Source organism: Pezoporus occidentalis, unplaced genomic scaffold (genome assembly GCF_034315485.1).
Source record: "Pezoporus occidentalis ecotype Australia unplaced genomic scaffold, CSIRO_AGI_Poc_V1 ctg17, whole genome shotgun sequence".
Lineage (NCBI taxonomy): Eukaryota > Metazoa > Chordata > Aves > Psittaciformes > Psittacidae > Pezoporus > Pezoporus occidentalis.
In genome coordinates, this window is record NW_026913531.1 from 6,673,754 (window position 1) to 6,699,141 (window position 25,388).

General features: G+C 36.9%; 2 protein-coding genes across 9 annotated transcripts in view; one reads left to right on the forward strand and one right to left on the reverse strand.

Annotated features, from left to right (window-relative positions):
- The window catches only part of ACSS3 (acyl-CoA synthetase short chain family member 3), a 177,524-nt gene that overhangs the window by 116,967 nt on the left and 35,169 nt on the right, over positions 1-25,388 (forward strand). The gene's annotated exons all lie outside the window — the stretch shown is intronic.
- Positions 1-25,388, reverse strand: part of PPFIA2 (PTPRF interacting protein alpha 2) — a 315,167-nt gene that overhangs the window by 24,452 nt on the left and 265,327 nt on the right. For 7 of the 8 annotated variants that reach the window (XR_009963873.1, XR_009963874.1, XR_009963871.1 and 4 more), the window contains 5 exons: positions 24,946-25,183; positions 22,248-22,277; positions 20,947-21,077; positions 17,350-17,504; positions 13,612-13,705 (listed from right to left, as the gene is read on the reverse strand). Coding sequence is in view for 2 of the 8 variants with exons in the window: in XM_062613845.1 (XP_062469829.1) it covers positions 13,612-13,705; positions 17,350-17,504; positions 20,947-21,077; positions 22,248-22,277; positions 24,946-25,183 (648 nt within the window). In the remaining 6 variants the exon portion in view is untranslated. The remainder of the gene's footprint in view (positions 1-13,611; positions 13,706-17,349; positions 17,505-20,946; positions 21,078-22,247; positions 22,278-24,945; positions 25,184-25,388) is intronic. The other variant, XR_009963872.1, reaches the window with a different exon arrangement.

The window sequence follows — 25,388 nt, forward strand, 5'->3', positions numbered from 1 at the left end:
CAGCCCTCTGATCATATTCATTCCTTTGGACTCACTCCAACAGGTCCATTTCCTTCTTATGCTGGGGGCCGTTAAAGCTGAATGCAGTACTGCAGGTGTGGTCTCATAAGAGTGGAGTACAGGGGGAGAATCACCTAATCTCGAACTGTTGTCCACGCTCCTTTTAATGCAGCCCAGCACATCATGTCCAAAGACATGTAGAGCTATACTTGCTTTGTAAGAAAGCATAATCTTTAATAAATGTGTGGCCTATTTCTTTAATTTGGTGTGAAATTCCTGCATGTCCTCAGGAAGTGAGGTGCCTGCAGAAGAGGCATTGGCACTTAAAGATCTTACCTTCATGAAAAACTTAATACCTTATGCTGGAATTATAAAGTACATATTTCTAAGGAGTCTTGTGTGACCTTGCAACATTTGAACTGGCCTGAGGCTTGGTGTGGAGGATTAGCATTATTCCAGTGCTTCTTAAACAAATACATTCTCCCAGAGCAGGAAAGCACTTCTGTTACTTCATAGGTAGTCAGGCTCACGGAGCTAAAGGAAATACAGCTGTGGTTACTGATTTTGCCTGAAGAAAATGGGTCCAGGCTGGAAATAGGATGCCCTATATATATGCTATTGCTGAAGACTGTAGTATGATAAACATAATCCAAAGGGTCTTTGGAAGTGTTTTGGGTTTAAAATATTTTTAATGTAAAGTTAAATCCTTGGACATGCACAGCAAATAGAGGCATCATAAGGCTTGTGCCTCACTTCCTGAGGTGGAATACTAAAGAATTTTTATAATATTTCTTTCTCTTGAAAAGAATTCTATACTTCAGAATTTATACTTCCCTCCCTCAGATATTTCTTCTAAACAACTCTCCAATATTAAAGTTCATTTAAATTATACTTTACTTTTTAACAGTATTCTTTGACTACTTTTTAATACACACTAGGAGATCTGCACAACCTGACCCTACAATTTCTAAACCAGAACTAAACCAAGAATTTCTGTTTTTGACTAAAGGAGATGCTCTTTAGCTGGCAGTCAAATAAACTTCTGGGGTTTTTATATGAACAAGCAGTATAAAAGAATGCCATTCTTTCAAAATAAGTTGAAAGTGTCATGAAGGAGAAAATATGCATTGTTTTTATCAATAGTGCAAATCATCAGAAAAATTAATCCAGTGATCTGCCTATTTTGGAATATAGTCCAAATATTCTATAACAACCTGAATGAACTATTGTCCTTGTGGGGTAGTCACTGGCTTCCTGAAAACAGAAGGTCCTCAAGACCAAATGCTGGCAACCACGGCTCAATTTTCCTTACAAAAAACAAGAGGAAGAAACAAAAAAGCTCATCACTCCCTCTTTCTTTCTTTACAAAAATAGGGTTTGGAGATTGCAAATATCATTTTACCGTTCCTCTAATTTGGAAGATGCTTTGCAGGGGAACATGGACATTTTCTCATTTTAAGACTTTGTCAGAAGAGTACTACATGTTATAATGTGTCCACTTTGCACTCGTAAGGAGGTAATTAAAATGTTATTATTTCCATGCTTATTTAGTTTTTTGGCAACATATGAAAACAAGCTGATGAGGAAGAATTGACATTAATTAAGCATTACTATAAATGCTATTTTGCACATAGGGTTTTAAATCACTACCACCAGAATGAATTCCAAATTAAAGCTGTATTTTTAAAGACAACATTATTATTGTCCAAGAATAAAATCCTCTTCTTGGAGATATTATGGGAAAAACTACAATAGCCTATTTAAAATATATCATACCCTCAGTCTCGTTTTGTAAAGTCAGGAAATTTCATGAACATCACCTATTTAGCATTTATCTAAAAATTGAGATGCGTCTATTTGCTTTAGACAGAGTATCTCAACAGGCGGGCTGTCTTCATTCTTTTATGAAAGACAGAAAAGAAAAAACATGTAACACCGACTTGTCAAATTGTGTGTCAGAGAAGTGCTGTTGCTTCCCTAGCACTGACTTCTGGTCCTTCCCAAAATTACTTTCTAAAGATGCTGTTACATTCGGCCATTTTCTTTAGCACACAAATCAACCTACCAAGCTGGGAGCAGAATTGTCTCATACCATGGGGAATATGAATGCTTCGCTATCCCTCTGGACAGCAGAGGTACATAGGAGCAAAAGGAAGAGGGGAACGAAAAAGCAAAACTATGTTATTATCCTGCAAATTTGCTATTTTATATATATCCTTCCTTTGCACTAGGAAAACTTTAGCTCTCTATGAGCAACCCTCACCAACTCATTACATAAAATGCAATGAACTTCATTAAAAATAAGAATAATCTTTAAACAGTCTTAGTGTGGGAAGTTAACAAGATCTTGATTTAAAGAGTGTCATTCAGTGACAGCCGATTTTCTTTATGAAGAAAAGGCTCCCTCCCATGAAGCAAACAAGAAATAACAGCTTAGGAATTCTGATATACATAATGCATACAGTTTGTGTAGTCCAGACACTGTCTTGATGGAACTTGAACAATGTTTCAACACAGATCTTCACATTTCTCCAAATAATAGCATTTACTCTGATAGCTCTATTAGGGTTCACATGAAAAGTCCTAAGGGCTGTTACATTAAACATATTATGATGTCTTAGTTAAAATATAATCATAAATGTGAGATGAACTGAAAAGCAGGCACAGTGAAATCAAGAGCCAAATCATGTTTGCAAAATACAAGCAGAATCAATTTTAAAAATTTTGGCTAATAGGCAATTTAGATTTTGTGAAATGGCCTTTACTCATAGATGTTTTCTTAAAAAAGGTAACAAACAAAAGTGTTTACCTTGCAGATCCTCTGATTATTATTACTGACATTATCATGATTTATCACCAGTACTAGAATGTTTAATTTACCACAAAATATTTTAATGACTCTAGCAGAGAAGTAGACAGTAATGATAGACCAAATATGTTATAGTCATCTGAGTAATCCCATGATTTCAATTTAAGATTAAGCACATCTGCCTCTTGAAAGCAAACATACTCATACTCAAAGACTTATAAATTCAGGAGAGAAGATTGCTATTCAATTAAGCTGGATTTGGATTTTATCTTTTCTATTGTTGTTTGCTAAATATTTAAGAGAGGCTAGAATCCTATAGCTAAAGTCACTGTATGACAAAATAAGGTAGCTGAATTTGTATAAATTAAGAATGGTATTAAATGTGCAATAAAAACCAAGTTACATTTTATGTATTTATTTAAATTAATGTGGTAACTCCTGTTCTCTTTGAGTTTTTTATCCTTATACCTTTAGAAAGCTATAGCTTGTACATGTTTTAAATGAATTAATTTTTCTCAATAAATGACAAAATATATTCAAGAAAATATAACATTTGTATGATAAATCAAAGAGGAGATGAAGATTTTAAACTTGATATCAGGTTAAAAAAAAAGAACTTGTGAAAACCAAAATAGTAAAAGTATATGCACAAATAAAATATTATTGTACTACTACAGAGCATGAGGGCTCAACGAAAAAGATATAAATTGTGTAGTCTGGGTTCCTAGAGTATTTACAATCTTGAGTCTTCTGTGATGTAACTAGGAATATATGCTTTAATAACATTCATTTATCTAGGCTGTCACTCTCAGGATTTTTTCACTGACTTAAACTTTCAAATGTCTTCACAATTCTGGGCTTTCCACCTTCCCAAAACTGTTTATTAAAAGAAAAAAAAATCAAATAAAAATCACCATTATTTAATCCATTCTGTCATTCCCTGCAAGAGCAAGTCCTGATCTGAATTTTTGTATGCTTTTGAGGTTTACCATTTATTTTAAATACTTTGAAAGTTTTCATTTGGGTTAGTTTTCTGTATGGACTGTTACACAAGGTTCACGGAAAAACAAAAAGAAATAAGTATAAAAGATAGGAAATAAACATGGTGCTGAAAATGAGTATGTTCAGCAACCATGGTGTTTTAACTTACCCAGATATGCTTTTCATGAGATGGAGAGAGATGAATGGAAAAAAAAAAGCACATAAATGTTAATGAACATATAGTAGCCCATAAAAAATAAAAATCATATGATAGATAAAATAATGCTACCATTATAACTAAAGAAATCTTTCTAACTGGCCTTTGAATGTTTTAAAGAAGTTAAATGTTCTTGTGAAGAATAGATGCATCTGTCAAAATGAGATTTTCATTAAACTGATTTTGGCTACTTATTAGGTACTCAGCATGGCACATCCTCCATCTACAATACATATTTGTGCCAGTAATATGTAAATACAGTGGATGTAGAATAGATTTTCAAATCCAAGCATTTACCCAGATTCGAATTATTACATAATGATTTTTGTGTAACACCAAAAATCCTGAAAATCCCAAACCTGTGGATTTAAGCAAATTAACATAGAGAAACAGTAAAACTGAGCATACTACAAACCAATGTTTACTTTTCTATGTGCACTTTATTAATATTTGAGCAAAATATCTTAGAGGAATCATAAATGATGTAGACTCCATTTCTCTTTAAATATTCAGATGTCATGTACATAGATGACTATCATTTTTTAATGGTCATACTAACAAAAGATTAGTAGCAATACTGGTATTAGTGATTTGCCCTCAAGGTAACCTATCCTTGCCAATATAATTAGTAACCATATCTGCAGGAGAAAGCAAGATGTTATCAAAAATAATAAACTTTCTTCAGCATCCTTTAATTGCCATCATAAAAAAAATTATATGCCTGAATGAAACCCAGACATCTCAGAATATTATACTTCTATTAAGAAGTGATTTATAGAGATATAAAAATGCTTGGTGGAGATAGCTGTAGAAAACTTGGGGATGAGAAGTCTGTGCTCCGATAATAATTAAGAAAAGACTGCAGACATTTCAGTGAGTTCAGGAGGGCGCTGGTTTCAAGATCTTAAATTTTATTTTCATGTATGTGGTATGAGCAGAACAGCTGGGAGAGAGGAGAGACAGCACAATACAGAGAAGCAGATGGAAACAAATGACAAATTTAGACACAGAAGGTTCAGGAAAGGAAGATTAAGGAAGAGAAGAACAACAAAGGTATGCAATATAAATAAAGGACTAGAGAACTAGTCAAATGATTACAAAATCCAATGGAAGTAGCAGTAGAATTGAATATGAATTGATGATTCATGCTCATTTTCTACTGTGCTAACTGTAAAGACTGACTTGAACACCTTTGCTGGAAAAACCTTTAATTTTGGACCTTCAGAGTCTATTAAACCAGAACTCTCACTCCTTTCTTCTTCCTCTGAATAGTCTTTTGGGTATGGGTAGAGAGAAATAAGCTGGGGAATTAATTAGAATGCAAGTAATTTTCTGGCAGTTTTAATGAGTTGGCAGTTGCAGTCGCTTGGGAATAACTTATGGGACCTGAAGGCCATTGCAGTCTCCCTCATTATAGAAGCAGAGAATCAAGGGACATTACTTCACTGCCTGACCACCTTGTCTGCAGAATAATAAAATACAGAAGAAAAAAAATGGATCTTTATATTTTAGCTTTTGACTTTTCATCATCATTTTATTGAAGGAACATAATTTCCCTTAGACATACATTAAACTAAAAGTTAAGTTGACTTTTTCCCCTCTGCTGTGTTTTATTACTTTTTCTCTTAAACCCTAATTCTACAGTTAATCTGACAGGATATTTCATCTGTGGAGATCACTGTTTAAAAAGCCAGTTGCATGCATATAGGTAGATGCTTATATTTATGCAGAAATCCAAAACTGCGAAAGGTAGGCTTATATTTGTAAAACAGTGAGGGAATGGGTTTTGTTCTGCTTTTATTTGACAAAAAACTTGCAACTTCTTGATAGAAATGTCCTTTTCTTCTATGAGGAAAAGAATAAAAAAGGGCAAAGGATAAAAATAATATTCTTTAAAATACAAGACTTATTAAAAATGTGATTAGATATAGAATAAAATATATCAATTTTTTCATCCTTAGAATAATCTGAATAAGGTTTAATAATCCTCTGAAGATACATACCCATATATTCTTATATTTGTAATGTTAAGAAGGCTCCAAGTCTCTTAGAGAATAATATATATAATAATATAGTAATATATATAATAAGAATAATTTGGCTATCTATAATAGTCAGATATATTTTAACATTGCAAAAGCTTTGACTGACTAATGACTTGAAACGTCTTCCAGTAAGTGTTAAAAATATTCCTAAAGGAATTAAGTTTAAAAATAAAATTAATTCTATGTCTGTCTCAAGGATTAGACACCAATCCAGCCAAGGCAATCATGATGAACACAGCAGACAATCCTAATCTCCATATCAGAACCCTGAATACCTCTCCTTCCTCAACTGGAAGAGGAAAACAGAAAATAATAGATACTGAACACAGTACTGCTTTCTAGAAAGGGAGGAAGTACTAAAGATCAGTCTCAAAGCTACTAACAACATCAGGTAGTTTCTCAGAGATGCGGTAGGAAAGGAAGAAATTAAATATAAAATTTGAATTTTCCTACAAATTCAGTAAATAAAAGATTGGGGGGGGCGGGGAAAGCATCACATTTTACATCAGTGTAAAAAAAAAAAAATCATGCACATTTAGGACATAATGGTGTATATCAAGCATTAAGTATTCAGGAACATTAGATGGATGGCACAGAAAAAGTCCTTAATTAATCCAATTGGATTAATTTTTCCAAAATATGTGCAATTAAGAAAACCATTAAAACCAGCTATTTGTATACAGCAGAGGACGGAGATTATTTGTAGTCACAAATACACTATGACAAATTCTAATTGCAGTTGCACACACAAAACCCAGTTAAAGGGGCACTGTGTGGATTTAAAAACACCTAAAAGATAACTATAATGTCTCAGACTCTTATCGCCCCAAAAGGTCTACCCAAACATTTTTTCAAGTAGCCTGTTGACAGTGATCTAAAACTTAAGTTTGCTTGTAAAGAAATGGAAGTCCCAGTGTTCTGGGCTTTTTTACTGATTTTATTTAAATGTGAATTCCACACTTTATCATCTCCCAAGTTTTGAAGGCTATATAGGAATGAACATCAACAAAAGAAAAGGAACAGAACCGTTAGGAATTTGTCAAATTTATCAAAGGAACTTAAAATATCATTCTTTCTTTTCTAAGTAGAAAGGAAGAAGAGTCAATACAACATACTGTTCTCATATGGAAGTTACTGCTGTTTAATATGTACATCACTGTAGTCAGCTGAGACTTTAGCAGCACTGCAATTCTTTCTGCAAGGTTAATTCTAAAGCTATGAATACTAAGAATTTATTTTTATACAGTAATTTTACATATGAGAATTACTTAAGTCTTGATTTTGCAAGGCAAATAAAAACCTGTACCTGTGGAGTAAATCTCCCCAAAACAGGTTCATCTGAAAGAATGGCTTAATTTGATTTTCCTAGGAAAATATAAACCTCACATCTTAAGCTTGTTTTGGAAATATGGAATTAGTAGATTCTTGTCCAGATTCAAAACAAAATTGAAGAAAAAAGTGAAGCTAAAGCTCTGCTCAACTCATCCTAACACCACCAGGACCAATAGCATTACAAGACATTGCCGTTATTTCATTGGTTATGAAGTAATAATTGGTTTTCAAATGTTCATATTAATACACTGGGGAATTATCAGCTTCTGCCTGGAATTCTGTCAGTAGGATCCAGGTTAGCTGACTTGCACACAAATATATTTTCATGGACATAACTTATATTTGGGATTGCTGAGGAGGCAACGGCATTGGCCAGTTTGAAACTGTGTTAGCAGCATGCACAAGGTCAAATCCACCTCCGTGTGGCAATCTAGGGCTGCACACCAGTTAAATATCTCTCAAACCTTGTCTCTTGTTAGTGCCTTGCACAGGATGAAATAAACACACCCTGTAAAATACCAGTGATTATGACTAGTCATTACATACTTTTTATGCAACATAAAAGACTGTCTTTTCTTCAGCATTGTTGTGGTTTAGCCCATACTAGCTACTATGAAGAAAATTAACTCTATCACAGCCAAAACCAGCACAAGCATGCTGCCTTCTTCAGGCAGATATTTATTTGGTACTGTATTGCATACTGTTGCAGATCAAATCAAACAGTACATTTGAAAAGGATATGGATTACTGGTACTCAGAGCTATACTGCACTTTGAGCTGTAGACTTTAGAGCACTTGAGACTTTAGAGCTGTATTTGCCATTAGTGAGGCTTTTAGGCAAGGATGATTTGACATCACTCCTGGGCAAAATTGCAGACAAGGAGAATACAACTGATGCTCACTAGGGAAATTTACAAAAAGGGAAGCAAACAAGGTTCTATTTGTTAGTATTATTTCAAGTTTGGCTGAATTCACTGTTGAAGATTTTTATAAAGGGTTCATTGTATGTTCTTTTAGTGAAAAGGACAGTAAAATATTTATACATCTTCTGTAAAGTGTCTTAATTTGCCACCTGAGATGAGGTCAGTAGGGATGTGCGTTTTCAAGGCAGATACAGATTATTTGGTTTTAGGCACAGTGGTATCTACTCTTTTTCTGAGGTATGAATTGTCTTGTGGGACACATGCTAATCAATTTCTGCTGTCCCAGAAGGGACTATGCCTCTATCTGAACCCTTTGAGAACCTTTATGAGTTCGGACAGAAATCGAACTGACCTGAAACTGCCTATGCTGGGTCCCAGCCTGGGCTATAATAACAACTCTAAGTGAATGCCAAGGCCAAGTTATTGTGCACAGCCATAATATCTGGTTGAAAAGACATCCATGAAGGATGACATCATGAAGAGCTGGAACAGTGTATACACAATCATGGAGAAATGGCAGCCGGAGTCCACTACAAAATTCAGAATTGGAAATTAGGTAGTCATTTTTCATAAGCACACTGGTTAATCACACACACACACACACACACACACACACACACACACACACACACACACACAATAATGAAAGAGAAAAACTCTATTTTTCATTTCAGTGATGAGTGTCTTCTGGACAGTATACCTTAATCAAATAAAAATTATGATTGAGATGAGTGCCGATTATTTGAATCATCAGGGGGATCAAATGTAATGGTGACATATAGGGATCAGTGCCATTAATACTTTTAGTCCTAAACTATGGTTTTCTTGATGAAAGTACTCATTAGGCAAATAGGCTGTGAGCATCAGACAAAAGGCAAAATATATACAAAATATACTGTATAGAACAAATCAAATGGAATATAAAAGCTAGTTTAAATAACAAAAATGCAATACATTATTCTTTGTCACACGACAACATCATTTATTTTCACCAAATGATGTAATAACACCCTAACCACTCTAAATACCCCTGACACTCATTTTTGTTTTGTAAGCCTGCATGCTCTGTTTACAAATAGTAAGACTTAAAAACTTGTAATATTAACTAGAGCTGTTCAGTGTCTGAGAGTAAAGATCTATGGATGAGTCAGGCAACTTAATTAATCTTTTTAGATTATTCTAGGAACATGTTGGATCCAATTTAAAAAATTTACACAGCTTCCTTAATTTCTCTTTGATGCCTTAGGAGAAAGACTCGTTTCCAAGAAATCTACTGGAATAACCAAATGTTGGATGAATAGACTCTTGTTTAAGGTTTATAAATGTCTAGCATATCACAGAGGCAAACTGTTAATTACATTTTAATGATGTCTAAGCAGTCAATTGAAACTGAAAGAAATTTTACATCTAAATAGTGTCTTCTAAGCAAGAAGCAGGAAAATGCTGAAATTTAAGTTAATGACACTATAATCACCAGAGAGAGAACTGGTCTCCAGAATTACCATGATTTCTCATACTTCTCTGAGTGAAACATATTATTCGGTAAGCTATTCTATACCTGTAAATTGCACTAAAACACTACCACACGCCACAGTATGTTTGTAACTCCATGAGCACAGAGAAGGGTCAATGCATGTACTGGCTATTTGGGGAGCAGGTGGCCAGGGCACCTAGTGGACCATAGGTATCTACTGGCTATAGCAGCTGGCAATTTGAAACATAATGCTTCTTCATCCCTGGGGTAGGGACATCCTTGCTGAATTACTGATGAGAATACATTAAAAAATACAAAATTAGAAATTTAGCATTTTAAGGTATTTTTTACTTAAGAGATTAATTCAGCTGAAAGAAATGGATAACATCTTAAGGAATTCATCCTTTTATATTAACTTCTGTCAATTTTTAATTTTTAATTCAAAGCTAATTGCAAACTGTTGAAGCTCATGAGTACTGCTCACAGAACTCATGTGTTGATCACAGCGATGAATCAGACCTCTGGTTTCATGTCAAGGGGAGACTCCTTGCTTTCCTGCACCAGAACTACCATTTAACTGAAAGAGAAGTTCACTGAGCTGTTAACAGTGCTGAAAGCCATTTCACTTGACTTACATGTGCAAGAGAGAATCACAAATTCCATGTGTGGTATTATTGCTGGTTTAATAGAGAAAGAAATTGGCTGCATACAGAAAGATCATCCAGACCTAAAATGTAATACAAAGGAGTGCCTCCCTGCTTTAACCTATTCTTCATTCTTTTAATGTATCTGGCTTTTTTTGTGTTTTATGTCCTAATCTAAAATTAGCAGTAGAAATCCTTACAAGGTGAATTGCTCTGCTCTCTGTGTTCGAGCAACTGAGCTCACTGTACCTGTAGGGTTTACAGGGCAGTTTTGTTTATCAGTAAAATGGAATCAAATGTTTGGACTTAAATCTTATTGCTGCATCCTAAGATAGAAAATTATCCTCAGACTTCTGCTATTACCTCTTATAAAGACCTCACACACATTAACATTATCCTTGTTGTTACATAGCATAATATTCCCATCTGAATTACCCATATAAGTAATCTTGCAGCTACTGTTAAGGCTCTGCTTCCAGAGGGAATTATGCATTGTGCTTATAAGTGTTAGCAGAAAGGAATCTGACCTACTGAGACAAACTTTTCATTTAAGTGACTTTCTGGACGGTTTCAACTTAACACTTTCTGAGGTAAAACATGCAAATATAAGACTGCATTTTTTACAATTAATTGTTAATTCATTTATACCTGTCCTGGGTTCAGCAGTAGCAGTCATTTTTCTCCTTCTTGGTAGCTGGTGCAGTGCTGTGTTTTGACTTTCGGCCTGGGAACAGAGCTGATAACAATGATGTTTTGGTTTGGCCAAGGACTTTGTGAGCCTCATGCTCTCCCAGGGAAGAGAGGAGGCCAGGAGGAAGCAGAGACAGGACACCTGACCCAAATTGACCAAAGAGGTATTCCATACCACAGCACATCATGCCCAGGATGTAAGTGGGAGTTACCTGGAAGGGCTGGGACTGCAGGGTTGGAGGAGGTATCGGTCAGAGCTTGGTCGGGCTGGGGGGGGGGGGGGGAGTTATCAGTTGGCTGGTGCTGAGATGTTATATTCTCTTCCCTTGTTATTTCCTTTATCATTGTTATTATTGGTGGTAGCAGTAGTGATTTGTGTTATACCTTAGTTACTAAACTGTTCTTATCTCAACCCATGAGAGTTGCATTCTTTTCGATTCTCCTCTCTGTCCCCCTGGGAGCAGGGGGAGGGAAAGAAGGGGGGGAGTGAGTGAACGAGTTGCCTGACTGGGTTTAAACCACGACAATACCCTATTGATTGCTTGGCTCCCTAATCACTACCATAATTCAGTAGAACCTCATGTATATTTCTAATACAAAATGTTACATATTTCCCATATCACATATCTTTTACAACTATGAAATATATATAGAAAACTTTCTCCAGAAGTAAATTAGCAGTAATCTTAAAAGCAGTTGTAAGGATTCCAAAGTGAGAAACTATGAAGACAGAAGAATCTAAAGGAATAGGGAAAAAAAACAAAAATGACATAGGTATATAGCATATACTGATGATAACTAGTATACAGTTCAGACTAGATGAACAGTCCTATTCATAAAGGAAAGACTACTTTCCTTCCAGCAGAGAACATTCTGATTAGTCCATAAAGAACCAAAGACACACAGACACAGGAGAAAAAAAAGAAAGACTTGAAAAGCAGAAAGCATGGAAAAGTCTGTCTGTGTGAGATTAGACATACGTATAAAAACAGAATACTTGTACACCTACTATTTCCAGACCCAAAACTTGGTAGGCACTCTCATATGTTGAGTAGTCATGTCAGGTATGCAGTAGTATGTGTCAAGTCTGAAGTTATTTTATCCAGTTTAAAGAACTAACATATGAAAAAAAATGAACAAAGGGAACACATTTGTCCCTTCAAAGTGACTTCAATACCGTGGTACCTTCAGTCCTCAGAGCTGGAAGATAAATAGGGACTTCAAAAAACAGGCTGCTGAAAATTCACTGATATTCTTTAGAATGATAATGACAGCATCAGAAATGTTGTCTAGGTTTAGTGAAAAAGCATAGCAATATAAACTTTCCACTCATATATTTCTAAATGACTAATGACTGATTGAAATGTATCGATAAGAAATTCAGGGACAAAACTCATCAACTGATATCCCTGTGAATGTTATTGTGAGTTTCTTAATTTAAAACATTTCTTCTCTCTCAGCTAGCACAGTGACTGCTTCTCTATCTTTAATTGCTAAATTGAGGCTGATTTAAATGAAACACATTTTTACGTTACATGGATGTTTACATTTAAGTTGTATTTCATCAGGAGATTTATATGAAAGTAGTGATTAAAAATACTCTCTCTATAAATTTAAAGAGATGCTGAAACTATCGCTAGATTCTTTGGATTAGAATTGCAAATTCTCTTGAAACTTTGCAAAGGAACATTGAAAGACTGAAAGAAACTTGAAATCCCTGCAAATTTAAAAAATTAGGCTTTCAGAATCCAAATAATAGCACTAAAGTTAATGGCTATGGATGAAAAATGAACCTGTTTGTTTACAAAATGAATTTGCAGTCACTTTTAAGTACCACTTTTTTTCTCTGACACCCTCTAATTACACTGGAATTGTGATGTTGCCAAGAGGGCTCTTTTGTGTTTGTAGCTTTATTTTAATAGCTCTCCATAGGTGCTGGTAGCTGTTATGAGTCAGGGTACTGATTTTACAAGGAGGGACAGCAAATACAGTATTAAATTATTATATGATTTATGCAAACAAAAGCTAGGTTGCCATTTGCTGACAGGCAAAAAGAAAGTGAAGCTGCTAGGGTTTATGGGGAGCCTTTGACTTCTATAGACAGAAATAACCATATGTTCAATAGATAGTGCAAAACAAAATATTTTTCTTTACCTTATGAAAATAATTTATCTATGTAGTGAGTCACTAAATGTCTGCCTATTTTTAAAGAATTGTACAGTCAAAAGGAATTCATGACAATGTGAAATAGAAAATGTCTCTTTCTCATAAGCCTACATCCTTTCACAGATGAAACAATACTGTGCAACTGACTGAATAGTTTTCCCTATAATTTATATGCAGCTTTAAAACTTTTAAACTGGAAAAAAACTTACTAAGTACTAAACTGCCATAGTGGATGATCTTGCTTCTCATTACACATGTATAAAAACAACACAAAACTTGATGTTTGAATTAAGTTTGAGCCAATGAAAGTCACATGAGAAAGGTACTCACTTTTTCTTTAGTCTTCGGTCCTTTTCTGCTTGGGTTCCAAGTTTTCCTAATCCCAGAGATTCCTGAGCTGCTGCCTCTGTTTCCATGTAGCCTCCTGGAAAACAAAACAAACCAAGCCCCATCATATTTTCCCATAGCTCTTTCCCAGTTTTTTCGCACCCTCAACCCTTCAATCTCCCTCCCACCCACCACTACCACCTATGTTTGTTTCCTTAAACCATGATACTTGGTGTTTGTGGACAACATTTATCACCTACGGATGTAAATTTTTGCAAGCATTTGCTATGTGGAAAAGAGTAGAAGTAGAGGTAAAGACTCTCCTCCTTGTGTTTAGCAGAAGTCTAAGAAGAGAGCAACTTTATTTCCTTTGCTTGTTTTTCCTTGCCTCCTGAAGATCAATCTCATGGTCCTAAGTAAGCAATGCCCTCACCATTTTTTAATCTTAGTTGTGAAATGTACAAATGAAAGGGCCTTCTCAAGAACTCAAGCTCTCAAGAACTTGTCATTATTATTGACATAATATAGCATTATGTAATGTTGTACTACTAAAGTCTTCATTTTGCTCTCATAGAGAGTCTTGGAGTTTTGTTGTCATTATCCCTGTGAACTCCCAAGCCAGAGATGACACAAAGAATCTGTCAGAGAATTAAAAAGCCTCACAGGTCTTCCTGGATGTGTCTCATGGGCACCTAATTCCTGTCAAAGGCATGGGAACTTGAATAACTTACACAGAGTGACAAGGAAAGGTTGCGGTAAACAAGGACACCTGGAGCGATAAGGTCATATTATGAACTAAGGACATTACTGCTACTGTACGATGAGCATGGATCATACAGTATACCCTCTAATGTGACTTTCCCAGTGCAGAAGCAGAAAGATGCTCTGACTTTTTTATTGCTGCCTGGATTCAAGGAAGAAGGGACCTGCCTATGTGTCTAGTGTGGTATTCCCCAAGTGGGTAAGCTTAAAATCAAACAAATAAATAATAAACAAAAGACACCCATGGTCCCTGTAACATTCCTTTTCCCTCTTCCTGTAATTAATCTTGAAGAATATAGAAATCTTGATTCTGAGAAAGATCTCCTAAGGCATGAATTTACCTTTGAACACAAATGGTTTGACAGAGGTTGTAAAACTAGCAAATTACAAAATAATGAAACTTTGGCAAGTTAAGCAGTAGAAAACTAATCATTTCAGAGCTCTGCAGGGAATGCAGAGCAAGGAGATCTTTTGGGTGATAACCTGGCTCTGTTGAAGTTTGTGGTGAAACTTTGGAGGTTACAGTATTGCTTCTTAAATATAAGTATATATTACATGCATATTATATATATATATTATAAGTATATATTACATGTGATTTTTAGAGCTATTATAGAATTAGTTATGGAAATACGATGTGTACTTACGCTGTATAATATCACTGGGATCCCTAATATCCTCTGCATTGACATGAACATTTAAAGTGCTCTTTAAGCATAATTGTGTGCATGTGCAAATACGCATATATAAGAAAACAAATTAATGTTTCTGTAGCTAAAAATTACATTTATTACGTCTTCAATATTTCATAAGCTATTGAAGAAATTTTCCATATTAAAAATTAGTATGTATCTATATTGGAGTGTTTAATTTAAGCAAGGAATTAAATGAAATTCCTTTATTTATGTTGTATAATAAATTTAAGTTGTAAAAACCATATGAATATATTGCAGTGCAGTAATGGTAGGGCTTACTATCTTGATTTCTGTGATACAGTAACTTACTATAAATAGAACTATTAATTACATAGCTGCACAGATAGCCTACTGTCATAGGATTGATCCAAGTACTACCATGATATTTTTTAAATCTTATTTGGTCTTTAATATACAGCTATTGAATGAAAATTGTCACTCAATATTTGGTTTTCTTTTGATATCTTAAGAATTAAGATGAGAAAAACTATAATTCAGCAGCTCAATGCCATTTCAATTTCTAAAAATATTTGGATCAACTTTTGGGGCAGGTAATAGTCCTACTGTTATTTTTATACATGCCTGTAAACCTAGTTTGCTTAATTAAAATGTGAATTATACTGAAATCTTTGCTGTTTCATTTAATAGCAAATCTTCACTAATATTGTTCTGTGATTTCATGAGCTAGTGTCGAGACTTACAAATAAGTTTTATCCAATTATACATATGTCTTATTACACATGGTGGGTATTATTAAGAAACTCGTCTTTGCAGATTACATTGTTCCTGCTATTTTATTTTTGTTCTACATTGCAAGGAACTGCAGGGAAGACTAACATTTTGTTACACCTTTATCCTCTGTGTTCCTGAATTACTGTGAAATCATAGATTATTATGCATAATCTACCACTACCAATAAAATTGGTTTTATGGAATGTAAATATGAATTAATAATGCACACTGAAGTTACACAGTTCTCCATCAGTGCAGATGGTGATATGCAGGTGTATTTGAAAGGCTCATTTAATAGATGCTGAAATACATTACACTATTAAAAAGACTGAATAAATGACTTTTATTCTTCTTATAGTGGGACTAAAACCCAATTTAAATTGTGATTAGAGTTTTTTTTCCAAGAACACAAAGTTTCGTGAGATACGAGAAAGTTGGAGTATAAATGGAGAATGCTCAGTTATTTGAGTTTTTGATACTCTGACCTGAATGTTACCTTATTTTATTCTGTATGATTTTAGTGATGGATTTTTTAGTTGTGATAAGGACATGTTTTAATATGAATTTATTTTTTTAATTTTAGGTTTACATATTGTAAGCCCTTAAAATTCTTTTACAGGTATTGTTTGGTCACCATGACAGTAAAAATTTAGTGCCTCACAAATCACATTATGTGACATCTTCCTAACTAAGAAATAGCTACTATCTCTATTTTACTGACACACCTATTCCAATTCGATGGTTTGTTGGAATGTGCATACATACTAATCTTAATCTAGCTAGATCAGACAGCCTAGCAGTACAGACTGCAGCTAAGGATGTATTTGTCTACCCAGGCATGCAGACTATGAGCCTTTGTTAAAGATGGTCATTTCACCATTAGCTTATGCTACCTAAGGTAATTAAATAAAGTTAGGTTATGACTTTTTGTTTGTTTGTTTGTTTTTTTTAATTTTGCATGTAGTGTGTATTTTCCTATGGAAAAATCACAGAGGAAAATTTTTACCAGGAATTAATTAGACTAGGGTCTTCTTAGCAAGGGAAAAGGAGAGAAGTATTAGAAAGAAAACAAAGCATTGCTGTGAGCAGCATAGCTAACTGAAAGAGTGTTGTGAGGACATTCAGTGATAGGCACTAGCAGGCATCTATTGACACAATGAAATGTGAAAAGCAACACACTTACTTGCAAGGACCTTCCCTATCACATAGCTACACTGCTTATAGCGGTTTATTACTTACTCCTTTCTCAGCTCCTCTTTATTTGGCTATTTGAAGATACACTGCTAGCATTTCTACCTTAGTTCAAAAGACTACTGAAGCAGTAGGTTCAGTGAAGAGGATGACTCTAGTAATTTATGCCAGAAGTCTCTTTTCATTTATGTTATAGCAAACTCATGACAAATACAACTGCTGATAGCAATGAAGTTTAATGGAAAAGTTCTGCCAGACAAAACAGAAAAATAAGCAAATTGGAAACTGAAAAGCAGCAAAATTAAAAATAGGAAAATGACTGTGAAATGTTGATGTTAGCTTGTTACCACTAATGCCTTACTGAGCTGTCCAAGACGAGCCTTCTCTTTTTTACCGAACAAGCGTCCTATCGAAGACTTGATTCCTTTCTTCTTGGGAGCTTTGTGTAGGGAGTCCTGGCTGCTATTGACACTGCCAAGACCAATGCTTTCTTGCTCCAATGAAGCAGGCAAGCTACTACAAAATGATAATAAAGAAATGGAATAGATAACATGGCAACATTTGCAGGTAAGATTTTTCTTTCTGAGCAGCTCTGCAAACAAATTGGTTATACTTCAGCAATGATCTCCTAACAAGTGAAACAATCACACCATCTTCTTTAAACAATTTAGCAACATGCAGGGCAATACAAGATCACATTTTGTCCATCAGTCTGAATGGATCATACTGGAAAAAAAAAGGCTGAAAGTAAATAAATATTTTCAATTTGCTAAGAAAAATTGATGAAAAACACAAAAATCCTGCCGTTTGTCTTTCTAGGATTTGAAGTTTCACTCCTTCTAGTAATGATTGACACGGTACCTCAAAAAAGAAATATTCAGCATATATGGGCAGGGTCTAAAGTGGCAATAGTCACACCATCGCATTCAACTGGGGAATAAGCCAAGCCAAGCCAACCAGAGCAGCAACAAATGTTCTTCAGCTGCCTCCCAAGATGAGAACCAGAAGGCCAGCCACCTCAAGGGTACGTATGGCTAAGGTGTATGGATCCTTTTGCATCCCTCCTGGGAAACCCACATGCTCAATTACCTCTCTGAAATGCCTGTACACCAATGCATGCAGCATGAGGAATAAACACGAAGAATTAGAGAGATGTGCGCACTCACAGGGCCATGATATCATAGCAATTACAGAGATATGGTGGGATACCTAACATGACCGAAATGCTGTCATAGATGGCTATGTATTTTACAGGAAAGATAGGCCAGAAAGTCGAGGTGGTGGAATTGCCCTTTATGTGAAAGCAATGGGAATGTATTAAGGTCTGCACAGGGGCAGATGAAGAACCAGTTGAAAACTTAAGAGTAAGAATTAAGGGACAGGCTAACATGGGTGCTACTGTTGAGGGTGTTTACTACAGGCAACTCGATCAGGAAGAAGTTGTTGATGAGTCCTTCTAAAAACAGCTGGAAGTAGTTTCATGATCATAGGCTCTGGTTCTCACGCGGGACTTCAACCTGATAGTTGTTGGAAAGACAACATGGCTAAAGATACACAGTCCAGAAGGTTCCTGAACAACACTGGTGGTAAGCTTTTGCCACAGGTGGTGGAGGAGTCAATGAGAAGTGCTAAAAAGGACTGGCTGGGGATGTGAAGGTTGGGGGCAGCCTTGACTGAAGTGACCATGAGATGGTGGAGTTTAGGATCCTGTGTGAAAAGAACAGGGCAATAAGCAGGATTATGATAAGCACTCTGGACTTCATGAGAGCTAACTTTGGCCTCTTCAAGGACCTGATTTGTGAAATCCTATGGGTTAGGGCTCTGGAAGGTAGGGGGGATCCAAGAGATCTGGTTAATATTCAAGCATCACTTCCACCAAGCTCAAAATTGATGCATCTCTATGAGAAAGAAATCAAGCAAAGGGAGCAAGAGACCTGCACAGATGAGCAAGGAGCTCCTGGTAAAACTCATACAGAAGAAGGAAGCTTACAGAATGTGGAAAAAGGGAGACTACTTGGGAAGAATATGGGAACTTTGTCAGAGTATATGGGGATGCAATGAGGAAGGCTAAGGTGCATTTGGAATGAAATCTGAAGGGATGTCAAGGACAACAAGAAGGGCTTGTTCAAATACATCAGTAGCAAAAGGAGGACTAGAGAAAATGTGGGCCTGCTAAATAAGATGGATGCCCTGACAACAAATGATACAGAGAAGACAAGAGTTACTGAAAGTGTGCTTTGCTTCAGGATTTATTGCTAAGGCCAGCCTTTGGAAATCCCTGGCCCTGGAGGCAAGAGAGAAAGTCTGGAGAAAGGAAGTGACTCCCTTGGTCAAGGAGGATCTGATTAGAGATCATTTAGGCAAAACTGACAATCAGAAATTCATGGGCCTTGATGAAATGCACCCATGAGTGCTGAGGGATCTGATAGGTGTTATTGCTAAGCCACTCTCTATCATCTTCGGAAGGTCACGGAGAACAGGAGAGGTGCCTGAGGATTGAAGGAAAGCCAATGTCACTCCAGTCTTCAAAGAGGGTGAGAAGGAGGATCCAGAAAACTACAGGGCAGTCACCTCCATTCTTGGAAAGGTGATGGAACAGCTCATCCTGTATGTCATCTCTAAGCATGTGGAAGAAAAGAAGGTTATCAAGAGTAGTCAACATGGATTTACCAACAGTAAATCACACCTGACCAATCTGATAACCTTCTATGATTGAATGGCCGGCTAGGTAGGTGAGGGGAGAGCAGTGCATGCTGTCTACCCTGACTTCAGCAAGGCTTTTGTTACTGTCTCCCATAACACCTTCATAGGTAAGCTCAGGAAATATGGGTTAAATGAGGGACCAGTAAGGTGGATTGTGAACTGGCTAAATGGCAGAGTTCAGAGGGTTGTCATCAGTGACTCTGTCTAGTTGGAGTCCTGTAGCTAGCAGCGCTCCCCGGGGGTCAGTACTGGGTCCAGTCTTGTTCAACTTATTAATCAATGACCTGGGTGAAGGGACAGAGTGCAGGATTAGCAAGTTTGCTGATGATATGAAGCTGGGGGGAGTCGCTGATATACCAGAAGTCTGTGCTACCATTCAGTGAGACCTGAATAGGCTAGGGAGCTGGGCGGAAAGGAAGTTCAACAAAGGCAAGTGTAGGGTCCTGCACCTAGGGAGGAATAACCTTATGCACCAGTACAGGTTAGGGGTTGACCTGCTGGAAAACAGCTCTGTGGAGGAAGACCTGGGAGTTCTGATGGACAAGTTGACCATGAGCCAGCAATGTGTTCTTGTGGTGAAGAAGGCCAGCAGTGTCCTGGTGTGCATTAGGAAGCGTGGCCAGCAGATCAGGGGAGGTTATCCTCCCTCTCTACTCTCTTTACTCAGCCCTGGTGAGGCTGCATCTGGGCTCCCCAGTTGAAGAGAGGGGATCATATCAACTCATACAAATACCTTATGGGTGGGTGTCAAGAGGATGGGCCAGACTCTTTTTGGTGGCGCCCAGCAACAGGATAAGGGGCAATGGGCACTAACTGAAACACAAGAAGTTCTATTTAAATGTGAGGAAAAACTTCATTACTTTTGGTGTGAGAGAGGACTGGAACAGGATGCCCAGAGAGGTTGTGGGGTCTCCTTCTCTGAAGATATTCAAAACAGCCTGGATGTGATCCTGTGCAATCTGCTTTTGGTGAAACTGCTTTGGCAGCAGAAGAGGGTTGGACTAGATGTTCTCCAGAGGACCCTTCCAACCCCAACCATTCTGTGATTCTATGATTCTGCATTTTAGCACTGACAAATGTTCTTAGGGTCATGCAAAAGACAAAGGATAAGGCTTTCTCTCTCATGGTAGGGGAAACAATTGCCAAGAAGCAGCAGGAAGAAATCAGTCATTTTGGAATAGTTAAACAACATAATCTGAAAAGAATAACACCAGGTAAAACTGTGAAGTACTAATTCATATTGCAAATATCTTACCTTCTGGCATCGTTGTGGTATGAAGAAGGAAGGGTATGAGTCATTCTGATAGTTCTGGGTGTTGGAGGAGGAGAAGTTTCACATTTGATTGTGGCTTTATCTTCACGCCCATCTTCTTCAACTACTGCGATCTGGGGGAGAGAGACTCCATTGAGAGCAGATTAGCTTTTCAAGAAAGTTGCAACATATGCTGCAGTAATTTGTCAAGTGAACTGAGCATGCACAGTTTCAGGTGCATTTTGATTTTTGGCTAATTGTAAGGATTCTTATTTTTAAAAGAAGCTACTGGGAAAGAGCAATTGTCTAAATATGGCAGATTAAAGTATGTATTTGAAAGAAAGATCACATTTGAAGAAGAAATTGATTTCTTTTATGCCAAACAGGTTGATTCATTGAAGGTCTAAACAGGAAAATATCCTTAAGACATGAGCATGTCTCTTCATTAAAAAGGATTATTTGAGTAAACAAAGTTTCTCAGGGATGTAAGGGAGAAGGTAAATACAGACATAAAGAGGGCCACTCTCTCCACAGCTTGTTAACAGAATGATCAGAATGCTTGAAAATAAGCATGGACAAAAATGATTTTTTGATATCACAGCATATAATGGTTTACCTTTAATATTATCTCCTCTCATGCAAAGATAAATCCCATAATCAGTGCCAATGCTGTAAATAACTTTATATTGGGCTTTATGGGTACAAACTGGAACACAGAGGTTCCACTTAAACTTGAGAAGAAACTTCTTCTCAGTGAGGGTGACGGAACACTGCAACAGGCTGCCCAAGGAGGTTGTGGAGTCTCCTTCCCTGGAGACATTCAAAACCTGCCTGGACACATTCCTGTGTAACATTATCTAGGTGTTCCTGCTCCAGCAGGGGGATTGGACTAGATGATCTTTTGAGGTCCCTTCCAATCTCTAGCATACTGTGATACTGTGATACTGTGATTGCTTGAGAAGATTTCAAGTAATCTCACTCTGGTTTCTCCAGCAAGAAGAATGGCCAAAATACATTTGAAGGTAATTCTTTTGCATCCACACTTTTTATTTAGTTAGTTTTAAACTGTATTCCTTTAAGTTTGTGCTCTAGAGGCTACTACTCCGAGGTATCATTCGTGAGTCTTGATTCTGTGGCTTAGCTGTGACGTCTGCAAGACTTTCCAGGTAGGATTAAAATGATTACACTCAGGAATTGAATGAAAAGGAGTAAAGGGGATGTAGAGGCTGGCAAGGTTATCTGAATAGCAGAGTAATGTGAAAAATGTGCTTTCCCAAACTTAAAATACCCCTCTAGTATCATACCTTTCTCCGATGTTTCCGTAGGTCACTTGGCTTAGGTTGGTAATAAAAGCAGCAACAACAAAAAAGGAATTATTAATAAATCTTATTTGAGCATAACAAAATGCCACACATTCATTCTTCTCACATTCAAAAGTGGAAAGCAGAAGTTTCATTAATACCATCCATATTATATACTAATTATACGCTTGCTGTCATAATATAAACCCTGACAGATATGCCAATTTGGGAAAGCAGTTATTTTTTATAAAGTTATGATCATCTTCATTTTCATAAGCTTATCAAGAACAGGACATTCCAAGCTTATCACAGCATTTTTTTATTTTTTGAGTTTTCGTATAAATCTTCCCGCTAACCCCAACAGAGATTTAGTTTTATCTAATATTACAAATGTATTGGTGTCTCGCCAAGTATTAAAAAAATACCATCAATAAGTACTATATCTGAAACAGGGGTCTTTCTCTCCAGTTATCCCATATCAAAGTGACTAGCGTTTTCAGTAAATGGAATCAAATGCACACATCTTCTGCACTGGAGAATTATTTGGAAGTAGAAGGCTGCTAGAATATGTCTTGTTTGACCCCCTTTTCATTTTTAGTTTTGTTAGATGTTTCATTCATTTAAAGCTGAAGATGCTCTGCAGGATATATTTACTGCATTTACCTGGGCTGCAGAAATTTACGCAGTACTGCTTCTCCAGCCAACTCCTACAGGATTATTAGGCAATTCGTGCTCTAGAGATCAAACTTCTACAAAACATTTCCCAACACAAAGTTTCCACTTAGAAGATATCTGACAGCCAGTCATTGCCTGTCACCAGCCAGTAAGGAGGAGATATTCAACACTGAGCTCCTGCTGAAACAGTGCTGGGCAGAAGTGTCCTGAAATGGTTGATGATGGTGAGCAAGGCCGTGGGCTGTGCTGCTGAGCACCCAGTCAGGTGCTGCTTTTACAGCTTATGGTATATCTAGAACGCAACTGCAACTTACGCCATACAGACATACCCATTTGAGCTTTAGCACAGCTAGAGCTGGATACCAGTGAGTCCATGGCAACCTGAAGAACAGAGGCTATGCTGTCATTTCGTATTTGAATCTGATGAACCTACTGACCCAAAGCTACTGTGTCCAAATCAAAGCAACCAGGCAGTGCAGGTGTCTGCTGGAAGGTCAGTTTAACCGTTGCATTTATCTGTAGCCAGACTGCTTTGTTTAACTGCATGGTGAAAAGGAAGTAATCTGCATATTCGTGAAGGTGCTGCTTTGGTGAAGTGAGAGGTACCACAGCAGCCTGTACACCTGCCTCCTCCACAACTGTCTGTACCACCACCATTTTCATTTCTGCTGTTCAGCAGTGGGAACTGGGGGCTTCAAAGAATTAGTACTGCAGTCTGTCACAGCTGCCAGCCCTGACCTCCCCTCTGCTGTTCCAAGAAGGCAGCAGACACCATGCCTGAACTGGGAGGGGCAGAGTTGGATACAAGTCGTCAGTTCCCACGAAAAGGGAGTACTTAGCTAAATAATGGTAGACAGAAGCCCCTAGTCCCAGCTGAGCAGAATGAACAGCCAAGCTCCACTCCCAGTTCTTCTTAGCAGCCTTCTTGGCTAGTAGAGTTAATTTCTGCCCTGTGATTGAGATCAAGCCTCATTTCCCCTCTGCTGAGAGGCTCCAAAGGGAACCATTGCTGTTGCTCCCCAGGAATGGACCACAAGGGGACACTGGGGACACCACGATTATCAGAGAAGCAGCAAATAAAAAATAGGATTACACATATCTTATTCTCTTCCCTGCACATAGAGATCAGCAGAGGCAGCTGCTCTGATTCAATCCTAGTGCTTAAAGCGATGAATTCACCCAGGCTCAAAAATAGGTTGTAGACCACTCTGAACGCTGAATCCTGCATCTGCATTCTTATCAGAGGTTTATGTCTTGAATATGTCAATGCATATTACCTTCATTTACTTGACTGTTGCACTGTTACTTTTTTTCTAAGACAAAAAGTAATTTTTTTTTTTTTTTTGCAAATCCCCTTTCAAATCAAACCAGGCATTTCAGAATATGCCCTCAAAGGTACAGTATTTTAAAAATGCTTTGCATGGCAATTTGATAGCTTGGTATCTATTTGTATGCTGCTTGTAATGTTGAAAAATTATCAGTGAAATCAACTCTTGGAAAAAAACCCACTTATTTCAAGTATTTGATATACCATGATGAAGAATACATACAAAATGTTGCAAGTATATACCAAATATAGAAGTATATCCAAATGATTATATATATGAAGTAGTAGAAGGTTTTAATGTCTTCTAGACATTTCCTGGAGGTTTAAACTTGGCAGTAGTCCCACAGACTACTGTGTAATAACTGTATCACTTCACAGCTTTTCATTAGCAACATTTTTACATATAAATTGATTACAGTAATTCCAGTAATCAGTTCTGTTTCTTAGTAATTCCACAGCCTGTGTGCTGGAAGCCCTTGGTCCTCAGACCATTATGCCCCTGGTGAACCATGCAATGCTCAAAAACACAATACAAAACCCCAAACCACCCAAATGTCCATATCCTAGTGAATTTGCTACCTATATGTACATCAAAGAGGTGAATAAAGAATTAGAGAGATAAGCCATTCATACACTGAAAAATTAAGTATTTAATACCAGATATATCACACCTAAAATTGTCATCACAAAGTTTCTTACCAGCGTCATAACTCCCATTCTGTCCATCTCCCTGGCTGGACTGCGAGGGGTGAGCTTAGGAGTTGAGTGTCCGCTGGGAGGAGATGAGCTTGCAAGTGACGATGCTGTCACCGACCCAGTAATGGAGGTACCTTGGTGGACTCTGGCCAGATTTAAGCCTTCCAGACTTACACTGGCCACTCTGTTCTCTATCTCTTCTGCACGCAGTTCTGTTGACTCCTTCTCTTCTTGGATTAACCTTATTTGAAAAAAGAAAATGTTGTATTTGTCTCTGATACCCCAAAAGCAAAACTAATAAACATTCTTTCAAATGAGATTTGAAAGTAAAAGAAAATAAAGATAAATATCATAGATCAACACAAAAATAATACTGAAAAGGGTATTTTTTTAATCACCAGAATGAAAAAATATATACCATATAGGGGAGGGGGAGTTAACAATCC